The following is a 14,720-nucleotide window of genomic DNA, read 5'->3' as shown; positions in this document are numbered from 1 at the left end:
TCAAAGTCTGTTAATTCCTGTTGTATGGCGCTAATCATGTCCAAAATGAGTCACCTTACTCCACCAATGCATTGCCCTTTTATACCTTGTGTATGTGATACTATCACCATCTGGATAGGTACATATAGCTATCCCATGACTTTAAATTTAAATTTAAACATAAGGGAATTAGTCATAAATTGTAAAGAAGAAATTAATATGTAATATATTGTAAAAAGTCATCTACACACTATGCTGCAATCTTTTTTTCATATATAGGTTAAATTTTAGAGTAGACTATGTAAATGTCATTGTACCATCAAAATGACAGGGCCTATATGTAATGATACAACATTTATCACTCATAATACATCTAATGACTGAAATAAATAAATGTATTCAGAATTGTAGACATGCAACTATGAAACTTGGGACATATATTTATGAATCTCTCAAGTTTAGATTACAGATGTTCAATATGTCCTCCACCAATGACATGAACAATGTCACATTGATACCCACATTCCTCTCATACTAAAGAATGCATGTCCATTGTCATTAACGTTATGGCAGTACTTATTTGGTTCTTCAACTCCTCTAGGTTCTGTGGTAGTGTTGATACATAAACATTGTTCTTAATGAAACCCCACAAGAAGAAGCCATAGGGCTTCAAATCTGGTGACCACGGAGGCCAGCTGTGAAGGGCTGAGTTGCCTGCTGTTTCACAACCAATCCAATGGCTGAGTAGAGTTCCATTCACTTTGTGACTCCAGTGAGGGGTTGCCTAATCTTGTTGATAAATGGAGTTTCACTTGTACATCCTCAGAAATAACCAATTTTTGTAACACAGCAGGATACTACTGACTGTTAATAACGAGTTGATTTTGTAGGACTACATTGGAAAGCAGTTGAATCTGTGGGACATTTTCATCAGAAACATGAGGGTGGCTGGGACTCTTTCCTTTACATACACATTTTGTGTCTACAAACTGTTGATAGCCATCTGTGAATGTTCCATCCATTCAGAGGATCAGTTTGGTACCTCATCCTGCAACATTTTTGTACTATAATCATGGAATTGCACTTCAAAAACTTGAGAGCACAAAATGATTTCTCTTGCAGAATAGCCATTTTGCAACATAATGGTAATCAAGGAACAGAAGACAAACAACTTCTGGCAGCAAGGAATATAAAGTAGAAATGTATTTGTTCCTCCAATAACCAAGCTGTGGCACAGTGATCGATAGATAATACATTGTAACATGTATATCCTTTTTGAAACACCCTGTATAACTCTATCAATATGTCCCAGGGACAAAATAGTAATCACATATCTGGATATTTCCTGTTGATGGTTATTTGATAAATGTGATGAAAACATGGAGCATGGGTAAATAAAGGTGCAAACTTCCTTTACCACTAGTGGGCGCATCACCACAATTGGGTCTGAAGAATGAGCGACAGTAATGATGGATCAACAAGCTGAAGTATGCTTTCCTAAACTTCTTCAAAGAATCCAGGAGAAAGAGCCACAACAGGTCCAATGTGATCTGCCCACGTGCATCTGCTCACAGTACAGAAAAGAGAGAGAGAGAGGGGGGGAGAGGAAGGATGATGAAACCATTAGAGATGGAATACAATCTCAGAATGGACAAAAATGGCAGTGAAATTGGCAATTGGCTCTGCCCTTCTTGAAAGGAACCATTTTAGTGTGTAGCTGAAATCATTGAGAGAAATCACAGAAAACTTAAATTTGGATTGGTGAATGAAAATGTGAACACCATTCCTCCAAACTGCAAATCGAATGTCTCAGTTACTGAGAGTTTGTTAAAAAAATCTTAAGGATTTTGGAATAAATGCATTTTAACATCCAGCTTATAGTCTAGTCCGATCCCTTGGGAATTTTTATCTTTCCAAAAGAGACATAAATTATCTGTGACCATTGTTCTGAGCCCCTCAAAATGACTGTGTCTGCCTACAAGCCCTGATAAGTAACTCTCCCAAGGAGAAAAAGAATGAATCTTCACTATACAATTGTTGAGAATACAATGGTGGATAAGCCAATGATAAAATTTAAAGTTTTGGGGAATACACCAATTTGTGTTACTTTTCCAGAACTTGCAAAGTATCCACATAAATGAGAAATAAAGTGAATGGAACTCTACTCAGAGTTTATGAATGAATAATCCTAGACACATATATCCACAATAATGGCCATATAGGGTACAAACTGGACTGTCAACAGTTTAGGAATGCAATAAATAAGAGCAAGGAAAAACTATTTCATTTACATTTTTCTTGGTACCTTGTTCATTGTTATTTTGCAGTCAGTTCTGTACAGTAGCCATCCTACACACATTCCAATGATATATGGACCTAATCTGGTCCATGGTTTGTCATATATCTTATCAAACAATGCTAGAGGATCATCTTCACTGAAAAATAAAGAGAAAAGTAGTTATCATTTTCATTTTATTGGATTGAATGGAAGTAATACAAGCAATGAGTCAAAACAGGTTCCTTGATGATTGCTACTGACTTCATAGGGAACAACAGTGGCACTTGCATAAAATTTTATAGGACATTTTAAAATTATCTTAGCATACAATGCAAAATACAGTGAACAGCTGTAAAGTGCCCTTGATTCTGTTTTATGTTGGGTTTTCAGATAAAATTTGTGTCAGGAAGTATTGTTGTGCTATTATAAATGTAGCCTTGAGTAATCTATATATTTGTATTGTAGTTTCTGTGTTGGTAATAGTTAAAAAGTAAATAGTGGAGAAGAAATATTAAACCACCGTCTAAACTATAATTTATTAGGTGTACAACATTTTGCTAATGAATGTATGATTTTTCCACAAACTAAATTTATGGGGTAGTAGTGATAATGGAATGAACAAAAAATCTCCCTAAGTAATTGTTATTATTGCTAGTCAGTCAATAAAAGCAGGGAATGAAGTCCCTGAATTACATGCATTCTGTTAAATACTTTTTCATCACAAAGACAGCATTACTTATGCCTAATTCAATACATTACTGTGTGTTTTAGATGTGTTGATGATTATGTCATCACTTTGTCATGATATAAGGTTTTACATCATCAATTTCCAGTACATTTCTAATCACGGCATCATATACACAAAATCACAAATTGACTTATTCTGCAACATATTGGTCTACAAATAAATAAAAGACTTAATAATGAAATACTGGAGTTTGTCTAGTCATTCCAAAACGTTTAAGATTACTGCTATGTTACATTAGGTGCCAAGTTATTAATAAATAACATTAACAGTAGTGATTCTATCTCACTAAGCTGAGGAACACCTAGCTCTTGTGTGGGTTGAAACATATCTTAACATCAAAAAGCAAAGGAACACATTAACCATACAACAGGAATAAGACTAAATTTAAAGTGGAGTAGCATTTAATGACTCATAAGGGTCAGTGCTGAGCTCACATCTATTCTTGACATACAATAATTATTTACCCATGACATTGCAGGACTCTAAAAAAAACATAACATTTGCTGATGACACAAGCATATTGATAAATGGCTCAGACATGCCCATATGAAACAGAGGCAGGAGGATAATGGAATAGACTTACATCTATTTCACTGCAGACAGCTTAAACCTTAATTTTACAAAGATTCTTTTTACAGAACTACAAACAAACAAAAATGACTTAAATGTACCAGAAGTCGAGATCAAGAGGCACACAAAGGATGAGGCTCCATGTGTGGAGTTCCTTGGCTTCCAGATGGACAATGAACTGAAGTGGCTCCAGTACTTGGATAAATTAATCAAAAACCACAGTCATGCTTTTTTTGCACAAAGAAATCTGTGTCATTGCTTTGATTGGCAGATGGGCTTGCTGGCATACTTTTCATACTTTCAGTTAATGTTCTCCTATGGTACAATCTCCTGGAGCAACGCAGCTAATCTCAAAAAAGTAACTACATATTTGGTGTCTGGTCTTTTGGACATGTCTGAAAGAACAGACACCATTTTGACACTACAGCCACTATGAATCAAGACACAAAGGAGATAAAGACATTAGCTGCCAGTGGGCATTGAGTTATATCAGTGGGGGTAGTTGAAAATTTGTGTCAGACCGGGATTCAAACCTGGGTCTCCTGCCAACTAGACAGTTACACTGACCACTATTCCATCCAGACACAGTGCTCACAACCACCATGTGGACTAGTGGACTACCCCAGCATGCTTCCTGTCAGACCCAAAATCTCAACATATACTATACACTACTGATGTAGCGCCCCTGCTCATTAGCTTCATTACTCACGGAATCTGTAAAAGTTCGAGCTTGATATGCATCTATACTGAAGGGACCATTAGCCACCATCACCTTATTTAATTATATATTTAGTGTCTAGTCTTTTGGACACATCCTAAAGAACAGGCACCATTTTGATCTAAATAGATTCAAATTGATCCAAATGGATAAAAATGGTGTCTGTGGTTTAGGATATGTCCAAAAGACCAGACAACACATATATAATTAATTAAGGGGATGATGGTCAATGATGCTTTCAGTACAGATGCACATCAAGATCGGACTCTTATGGGAATCAGTGAGATGCCGCAAGCAATAAGCCTAATGATCAGGGTCACTACATCAGTAGTGGGTAGTATAAGTTAAGGATTTGGATCTGACAGGGGGCTTTCTAGGATAGATGATGCAGTTGTGGTGACCACTGTGTCTGGATGGCATAGTGGTCAGTGCAACTGCCTAGTAAGCAGGAGACCCAGGTTCGAATCCCGCTCTGCCCAAATTTTCAACTTGCCCCATTGATATAAATCAATGCTTACTGGCAGCTAATATCTTTAATTCTCTTGTGTCTTAACTAAAAAAGTATTTATTCTACAGAAGTGTGTACTAAGAATATTATGTAAAGCTGATAAACAACAACCTTGCAGAAGATTGTTTAAGGGCTTTGGGATTCTTACACTTATATGCCAATATTTATACTCCCTAATGATATTTGTGATTAATAACAAAAGTAACTTTAGGATGAACAATAAAATTCATAACCACAATCCTATGCTGCTGGTTATCGAAACAGCAATACAAGAAGTGATAGAAGATACAACGTTTTACTTATTGTACAATTACACCGACATGCCATAAACATTATAAGCATTGCCCACCCTGACGTGGGATGCCACACAGTTGCGTTGTGGGTACATGATGTGGTAAGAAAAGTACATAAGCAGAGCAGACATAATGGGGGATCACCCTAGTGAAGACATGGGCTGCAAATGGGAAATTCTATTGAGATAAGCAACTCTGAGAATGGACAGATTGTTATTACGTACAGCCTATGATTGAGTATCTTGAAAATAATGAAGCTGGTTGAAAGTTCATGTGGTATTGTCATTAGCATCTCCAGAAAGAGGAAGAAGGACAGTGAAACTACCACTAGGTGCTAAATGGTTGGACATCCATGACAAACCCAGAACATAGAGTTTGGAGGCTTGCCTCCTCCATAAAGTAGGATAGATGGTGACCTGTGGCATCTCTGTTGAAAGAGCACAATGCTGGTGCATGCATAAGTGTTTCAGAGCATACTGTTCATCATACATTGTTGAACATGGAGCTCTGCAGCAGACCAGCCCTACGCATTCACATATTGACCCAATGACACCATCAATTATGACTGCAGTGGGGTGGGACCATTGAAATTCAATTGTCAGCCAATGGAAATGTGTTGGCTCTTTGGGTGAATCACACATTTGTTGCACTAGATCAATGGTCATTTCCACAAAAGCCATCATCAAGGTGAATGGCAGCTTGAAACTTGCAGCATTCCATAGACACAGCCTGGTGGGAGCAGTATTATGCTATGAGAGACATTTTCCTGTGGTTGCATGGGACCTGCTAGTAATCAAAGACATGCTGACAGCTGTGAACCCCGAGCATCCCTTCATGCTTGATGTCTTCCATGAGGCAATGTCAGCTTTCAGTAGTATAACTGTCCATGTCTCTGAGCCAGATCCATGCCACAGTGGTTTGATGAGCATTATAGTGAACTGATATTGATGTCTCGATGACCAAATTCACCTGATGTAAATCCTATGGAATCCATATGGGCCACTATCAGGTGCTCTCACTGCGTACACAAATCAGCGGCCCATTATGTATGCAGATGAGGAGGACATTAGTGTTTAACGTGTTGTCAACAATGAGGTCATTAGAGATGGAGTACAAGTTCAGATGGAGGATGGAGGAGGAAGTTGGCTGTGCCCTTTCAGAAGAACTACCCTGGTTGCCTCAAACAATTTAGGGAAATCACAGAAATCCTAAATCAGAACGGCTGGATGCAGGTTTTAACCATAATCCTTGAAAATGCGAGTCCGGTGTACCAACCACTGTGCTACCTCACTCAGTGTTATTTATGTGAATTACATGACCTTTGCATAGACTTCTGATTCCACATACCTCTACAAACCCACCAACAAACTGTCAGACCCCTGTATGCAGAATCAGTGATGTATTTTGTTCCAAAGAGGGACAAACAAGCTATTAAGCAGGTAGTCATAATGTTTTGGGTCATCAGTGTATAGAATAATAGAAAGAATATGTCATTAAATTTGTAGGTGATGTGGTGGTATACAAGGTGCAGAATTTACTACACAGAGCTACCATCCCTGCCAGCAACAATGGCTCTAAACCATCTGGCACTGGGTTGAACTGAGCTTGGAGTACAGATATGGGTATGTCATTCCATACTGGTTCAGCTCTGTGCCAGAGTTCAGCAATCATTGTGGCTGGTGAGTTGTGGTGTGCCAGACTCTCAACAACTCATGACTAAATATTTTCAGTGGGTAAAGGATCTGGAGAACATGTTGCCTGGGGCAACAGTCAAGCACCCTCTGTATTGAGGTTAGATCAGGATAGCATGGTCAGGGTTTTGTCATGCATTACCTTATTGAAAGATATTTTTATGATATCTTGAAGTTAAGCACAACCACTGGCCTTAAGATGTCAGAAATGTAGCGCCTTCAGTACAAATTACCAGCTAAGTCAACAAGAGACCCCACACCTTCCTGTCAGATGCCGGCTCTGTATGATGTTAATTCATTCTGGAGCCTCCCGACACACACACACACACACACACACACACACACACACACACACACACACACACAAACACACACATACGTAGATACATACATTGTGATGTTAACACAGAACTAGGACTCATCAGAAAACATGACATGGTGCCACTCCTTCTGCATCCAACATTGTCATTGGGTGCACCAATGTCACTGTGACTCTCTTTACCATCATGCGAAAGAAAGTCACAACAGTGGCCACAGACAGTCCAGTGTGTTCCAGATATCATCATGCTTTTTGTGTAAATACTTGTATTGCTGCAAACAAGCCTGTATCCTGACTCAGCATGTGTGACACAGCTCTATTATCCTACATGGTTGAGCAAACATGGTTGATCTCTCATGAGCCCATTGACTCCATATTCACATGACAGTAGTGCATTTGCAACTGATGCAGGCTACAGTATTGCGGAATGATAAGCCACAATCTAAAGAGGTCATCATCCCGTAGCTGTTGAATTCCATGTGTTGGTAGAAGTTTCTACTTCTTATGCAAGTCATAACTCAATCACTTTACAAACAAACCAACTTTCAAATGTGATTTGTGACAGATAAATCCACTGCATAATCCTTCGTGATATACAGAATGTAGATGGCATTTTTCCTAGCTGCTTTGTGTGATTGGACCATACATTCAAGATGTAGCCAACTTGATATTTCTTGCAAGCCACCTGCACAGTATTGCAATTTTAATGGAAGCACTTTTTAAGGAAAAATAGCAGCCATGTAGGCTATGCATCCATCTTGAAGGTTCAGTATGGAGTTTTATATTCTGGCACAAAAGTCTATAGCAGGTGGTTAGTAAATTTTGAGTACAATTTTGAAAATCCCCAGATATTAACAAAAACATAAAAGCATATTTTATTAGCCATTCCTTCTAAAATTTATCAGAATATTTGTAACCACTTAATTCTAATGTTTCTATCAACAGATTTTGACTTTGCTGATTCTGTTTCACATATGATGTATGAAACAGGCGAAATACCCTCAGACTTCAAGAAGAATATAATAATTCCAATCCCAAAGAAAGCAGGTGTTGACAGATGTGAAAATTACTGAACAATCAGTTTAATAAGCCAAAGCTGCAAAATACTAACACGTATTCTTTACAGACGAATGGAAAAACTAGTAGAAGCCGACCTCGGGGAAGATCAGTTTGGATTCCGTAGAAATACTGGAACACGTGAGGCAATACTGAGCTTACGGCAAACCTACGTTTATAGCATTTGTAGACTTAGAGAAAGCTTTTGACAATGTTGACTGGAATACTCTCTTTCAAATTCTAAAGGTGGCAGGGGTAAAATACAGGGAGTGAAAGGCTATTTACAATTTGTACACAAACCAGATGGCAGTTATAAGAGTCGAGGGACATGAAAGGGAAGCAGTGGTTGGGAAGGGAGTGAGACAGGGTTGTAGCCTCTCCCCGATGTTATTCAGTCTGTATATTGAGCAAGCAGTAAAGGAAACAAAAGAAAAATTCGAAGTAGGTATTAAAATCCATGGAGAAGAAATAATAACTTTGAGGTTCGCCGATGACATTGTAATTCTGTCAGAGACAGCAAAGGACTTGGAAGAGCAGTTGAACGGAATGGATGGTGTCTTGAAGGGAGGATATAAGATGAACATCAACAAAAGCAAAACGAGAATAATGGAATGTAGTCGAATTAATTTGGGTGATGTTGAGGGTATTAGATTAGGAAATGAGACACTTAAAGTAGTAAAGGAGTTTTGCTATTTGGGGAGCAAAATAACTGATGATGGTCAAAGTAGAGAGGATATAAAATGTAGACTGGCAATGGCAAGGAAAGCGTTTCTGAAGAAGAGAAATTTGTTAACATCGAGTATAGATTTAAGTGTCAGGAAGTCATTTCTGAAAGTATTTGTATGGAGTGTAGCCATGTATGGAAGTGAAACATGGACGGTAAATAGTTTGGACAAGAAGAGAATAGAAGCTTTTGAAATGTGATGCTACAGAAGAATGCTGAAGATTAGATGGGTCGATCACATAACTAATGAGAAAGTATTGAATAGGATTGGGGAGAAGAGAAGTTTGTGGCACAACTTGACCAGAAGAAGGGATTGGTTGGTAGGGCATGTTCTGAGGCATCAAGGGATCACCAATTTAGTATTGGAGGGCAGTGTGGAGGGTAAAAATCGTAGGGGGAGACCAAGAGATGAATACACTAAGCAGATTCAGAAGGATGTAGGTTGCAGTAGGTACTGGGAGATGAAGAAGCTTGCACAGGATAGAGTAGCATGGAGAGCTGCATCAAACCAGTCTCAGGACTGAAGACCACAACAACAACAAGTGATTTGTTTGAAATATTAGATAGGAACAGCAGCTGAGTAGTGAAAGGGGAAGTGGGGTGGTTGTTTTCAATTTAGACTAGCATTAGTTATAACTTGTTGTTACTGTACTTTAGTTTGCAGTGGCCGTGTCTGTCTGTTAATGTGTTACACAACTCATTCCATGCAGCTCAAGGCTCTGCTTCATGATGAAATTTATGGAACAATGAATGAATATATGAATCAATGAGTATCATTTGATAATTCTGCTTAGAACAGTATGTGCTATGATCTACGAGCCAACCACCTTCAAGGCAGTTACAAATTCGGTAAGGTATGGGTACGAATACTTGAAAAGGATACACAAAAATGCACACCACACAAAATATTACAAAATTATTAATACAATTACAGAAAGATCTCAGTGGAATACAAACAGCGCAATAAAATGAATGAAACAAGTAATTCTGGTACTTTCAACAGTGCAGATTTTTTGAGCGGCAGAGAGGCATATAACCAAGAAGATGAACATTGTAACTGTGTCTTTGGACTTGTATTCTTTGTCAGAGCTTGCTTTCCACATTATTTCCTTTTCAAATTACAAATGTGTCCATCAAATGCAGAAACCTACCAGTAACAGGAACATAAATATAATAACCCAAATTATTCTTAGATTATATCCAAATTTAACCCCTGAAATTGATTTTAAAATCTCATCTACAGAAATGTGATGCAGCTTACAACACATGTTTCAGAATGTATGGCACAACAATTTATCGAATTGTCATATATTTTGTGTGTCACACGGTAAGTGGATAGTAAATGACATTACACACATCAAAATATAACTTAAATCATAAGTACACTTTTTGTAATGTTAGGAATATACACTGTTGTGCAAAACTTAAGCACAAAAGCAAGTTTTGCATGCTGTGTCACTGCCAAGTAACACAACTTGATGAAATTTAGAGCACACACAGAAAGAACAGCTACAGTGTAGTACAGAAGGTAACAGAAAAAAAGACATGCAGTGAGATGAACAGAAATTACACATTTATTCAAAAGCAATAATTACTCTGAAGTCACCATGATTTATGATGGTCATGGTCCGTAACAGGGTGCGATCATCATGGATAGCATGCATGCCCTGCAGTGTGCTCCCACGACAGCCGTCAGGTCAGTAAGGAGTTCTTGTGGTAGGGTGTTTCATTCCTCCACCAGTACAGTTCACATGTGCTGAATAGTCGTTGGTGTATGTGAACATGCCCAATGCATCCCACATGTGCTTGATGGGATTTAAGTTAGGGGAATGGGGAGGCTAGTCCATTCATTCAATATCTTCTTGTTGCAATAGCTCCTCTACCTGCATTGTTCGATTTGGTCATGCATTGTCATTCGTTAAAGTGAAGTCAGGGCTGAATGCACCTCTGAAGAGACACAGATGGAGAAAAGACACACACGGAGAATGAGTACAGTGTGACAATAACAGCGACCAGTGAATGTATTGTATTTAAATACACACATCAAAAACAGTTTTGCATCACCCTGGTTCCCAGAACTCCTGAAGATAGACACTAACTGTGGGCATTGTATCATGGACACAATCCCTTTGACTGTTCAGAGACATCACTAAATCTGCCCAAAGATGTAGACAATCATGCATGAGCAGCGTCCATTAGATGGAGAGCGTCCGACAGCCGATCATTTTCAGTCATTCCAGCACGAAGGAGGTACACAGCTCGTGTTGTCCGTAGCTCAACCATACCTAAATGGTCAATACCATAGTTTGATCATGTCCGCATTGTTACTTTGTGCCAGGAAGGGCTCTCAACAAGGGAAGTGTCCAGGCGTCTCGGAGTGAACCAAAGTGATGTTGTTCGGACATGGAGGAGATACAGAGAGACAGGAATTGTCAATGACATGCCTCACTCTGGCCGCCCAAGGGCTACTATGGCAGTGGATGACCACTACCTGTGGATTATGGCTCGGAGGAACCCTGACAGCAACGTTACCATGTTGAATAATGCTTTTTGTGCAGCCACAGGACATTGTGTTATGACTCAAACTGTGCATAACAGCCTGCATGATGTGCAAATTGATTCCTGATGTCCATGGTGAGGTCCATTTTTGCAACCACAACACCATGCAGTGTGGTAGGGATGGGCCCAACAACATTCTGAATGGACCACTCAGGATTTCCATCATGTTCTCTTGTCCGATGAGTGTTGCATATGCCTTCAACCAGACAATCATCGGATACATGTTTGGAGGCAACCCGGTCAGGCTGAATGCCTTAGACACACTGTCCACTGAGTGCAGCAAGGTGGAGGTTCCCTGCTGTTTTGGGATGGCATTATGTGGGGCCAATGTATGCCACTGGTGGTCATGGAAGGTGCCACAACGGCTGTACGATATGTGAATCCCATCCTCCGACCGATAGCGCAACCATATCAGCAGCATATTGGCGAGGCATTCGTCTTCATGGATGTCAGTTCGTGCCCCCATCATGGACATCTTGTGAATGACTTCCTTCAGGATAATGACATCGCTCGACTAGAGTGGCCAGAATGTTCTCCAGACATGAACCCTATCGAACATGCCTGGGATAGATTGAAAAGGGCTGTTTATGGACAATGTGACCCACCAACCACTCTGAGGGATCTTCTCTGAATCGCCATTGAGGAGTGAGACAATCTGGACCAACAGTGCCTTGGTGAACTTGTGGATAGTATGCCACAACAAATACAGGACTGCATCAATGCAAGAGGACATGCTACTGGGTATTAGAGGTACCTGTGTGTACAACAATCTCGACCACCACTTCTGAAGGTCTCGCTGTATCATGGTACAACATGCAATGTGTGGTTTTCATGAGCAATAAAGAGGGCAGAAATGATGTTTATGTTGATCTATATTCCAGTTTTCTGTACACGTTCTGGAACTCTTGGAACTGAGGTGATACAAAACTTTTTTTTATGTGTGTATTTGGAGGTCAGTACATGCATGCAGCATTATGTCTTCTAACACCACGATACCTAGATCACCAAAATGATCATGACTGACAAAGTTCCTGTGTGCATTGCATTTCCTCACCTCTCTTCACATAAGGATACATCCAGAATCACTACTCAAGCTGAATTTGCCTTCATGTGAGAAGAGGACATGACTGCACTTCTGATTGTTTCAGTCCCTATGCTCTTGGCTCCATCACAAATGGTGACACTGTTGTTTAGGTGTCAACAGAACACAACATCCTTTGGGCAGCAGTGCCTGTGGTGAGGAATGCTCCCAATGCATGTGAAACAATGCTGTGAGCAACACCAAACTGCGGGGCTACACATGTCACACTTCATCCTTATTTCAGTTTCCTGATGATTCTTACTCATATGAAGTCACCCAGATGTTATACTCAAGTCATGCTATAATCAAGAATGCCACCACAGTGCACTATAACTGCTCACTGATTGATACACACTATCTTTTTCCCATTCCTTCAACTGCCTAGTGTTGCAGGGCCAGCCTAATTTAGTGCTATACTCATACAGACCTCATGCCATGTGATGTCTAGCTTTCTGTGCATGACTGGAAGACCTCTGGCAACATATATCTACACTTTCATTCATTTCCACCAAGTAGTTAGTAAGTTATGTTACTTTTTCTGTCTTATTCTTAAGTTTTGCAGAACAGCATATTTATATCAAATAAAAGATGTATTTAGTTAGTAAATCATATTCAGAGTAAACTAAAATGTGGTATATTACAAGAACATACAAATTTAAAGAAAAATATGGTGACATCAAAATTTTAAACTGTAATGGGTCCTTAATATACTATACTATTAAATGCTACTATGAGATATATTCTGATGCTTTAAGCCTCATATCTTCTCAGAAGCAATATAGCAGTGATTACAAAAATTGGTTATAAAAAATCTAGGAAGTCAGATACTTAGTTTTGAGTGATGGCACAGCTACATAATTTAGTCCGTAACACTTAAATTTTGTCTTAACTTACTGGAATAATTATTGTTAGATTAGATGTAACAATTTTAGTAATTATTTATAATTCAGCTGGGGCACAAAATATTGCAAGGGGGAGAAGAAGATTTTCTTGTACCATATCTTCATGGTTGTAATTCAGAAACATATAATTAGATACTGGTAAATCTACAGTTTGACTGTACCTTGGCATATGTTTATTTGTGTAAGCAATAAATGCAGTTGTGCACCATGAACTCATTAGAAGCATCGCAACCATTGCTGCTGCTACCTGAAAATGGCTGAAAAAGACAAATTATTCTTTTCTCAATAAGGAAATTTAATTTATTGTACTTATAATCAGCTTTTGAATTTTAAGCTAACAAATTTTTCACAGTATGCAAAAAGATTTCCTTAATCTGTTTCAAAAGCACTTTCTTTCATTGTTACCTGCTATATGATATGTTTCAGTGATGAAATAATCATTAGAAATAGCATTCAAGCATGGTTCTTACCTAGCTGCCACAATAAGTATAGCTATCCCAAGTATATAGAACTGTGTGTCATCTGCTAAATACCAGCTCCACAACATGCACTGAAATGGAAAAGCGTTAGTGTTCAGAAGAAAACTGAATAACAATGTCACTAAATCACTCACTTCTTAAAAATTCAGATTAGGTTGCAGTATATATTATTTTGTAAACTGAAGACTTTGATTCTAAAAAAACATCTGATCCTACTACTGACAAACTAGTATGTAGCTTAAAATTCAGGTTATGTATATGAAAATAACTGGAAATTATTTTGTCTATTGTAATATTGGTGAAATAACACTAGGTGACCTCACTGTCTGAACACCAAGACCACTTGACTGTGAATAGTTGAATTCTGTGTAACCAGTGCTATTTCTTGTTTATATATTAATTACAGTGTTATGTGTAAAACTTCATAAAGAAAATAAGGAGACTAAAATTCTCTTAATTAGTTATAATAAATGAATATTTGAATAACTGCATGGATATTTGGTACTATAAAAACCTCAGAGGTCATCTGAGGTACTGCAAGTGCCAATGCATTATGTTTACGATAATAAACTTGTATAAAAGTCAAGAGACTGTTCATATATACACACACTCACCTAGTCTCCAATCACTGAAAAAATACATATTACATTCATGTTCATTTACAGCCAATACCAAACTCTACAACTACAAGAGTACATATATATCAAGTCACATCCATTTCTTAGGTTTCATTAGAAATTCATCTTCTTTATAAGCATTTATTTCTGACAGAAATATTTTGATCTTTCCCTTGAACTGATATGACAAGGTATGGC

General features: G+C 38.4%; 1 protein-coding gene across 1 annotated transcript in view; it reads right to left on the bottom strand.

Annotated features, from left to right (window-relative positions):
- The window catches only part of LOC126183799 (nose resistant to fluoxetine protein 6-like), a gene marked incomplete at its 5' end in the record, with an annotated part of 195,520 nt that overhangs the window by 13,585 nt on the left and 167,215 nt on the right, over positions 1 to 14,720 (bottom strand). The window contains 3 exons of the mRNA XM_049926041.1: positions 2,285 to 2,414; positions 13,588 to 13,683; positions 13,897 to 13,976. Of these exons, the coding sequence (XP_049781998.1) occupies positions 2,285 to 2,414; positions 13,588 to 13,683; positions 13,897 to 13,976 (306 nt within the window). The remainder of the gene's footprint in view (positions 1 to 2,284; positions 2,415 to 13,587; positions 13,684 to 13,896; positions 13,977 to 14,720) is intronic.

This window comes from Schistocerca cancellata, chromosome 4 (genome assembly GCF_023864275.1).
Source record: "Schistocerca cancellata isolate TAMUIC-IGC-003103 chromosome 4, iqSchCanc2.1, whole genome shotgun sequence".
NCBI classification, from domain to species: Eukaryota; Metazoa; Arthropoda; class Insecta; order Orthoptera; family Acrididae; genus Schistocerca; species Schistocerca cancellata.
The sequence above is the reverse complement of the archived record's forward strand: the minus strand, read 5'-3'. Positions and strand labels throughout refer to the sequence as shown.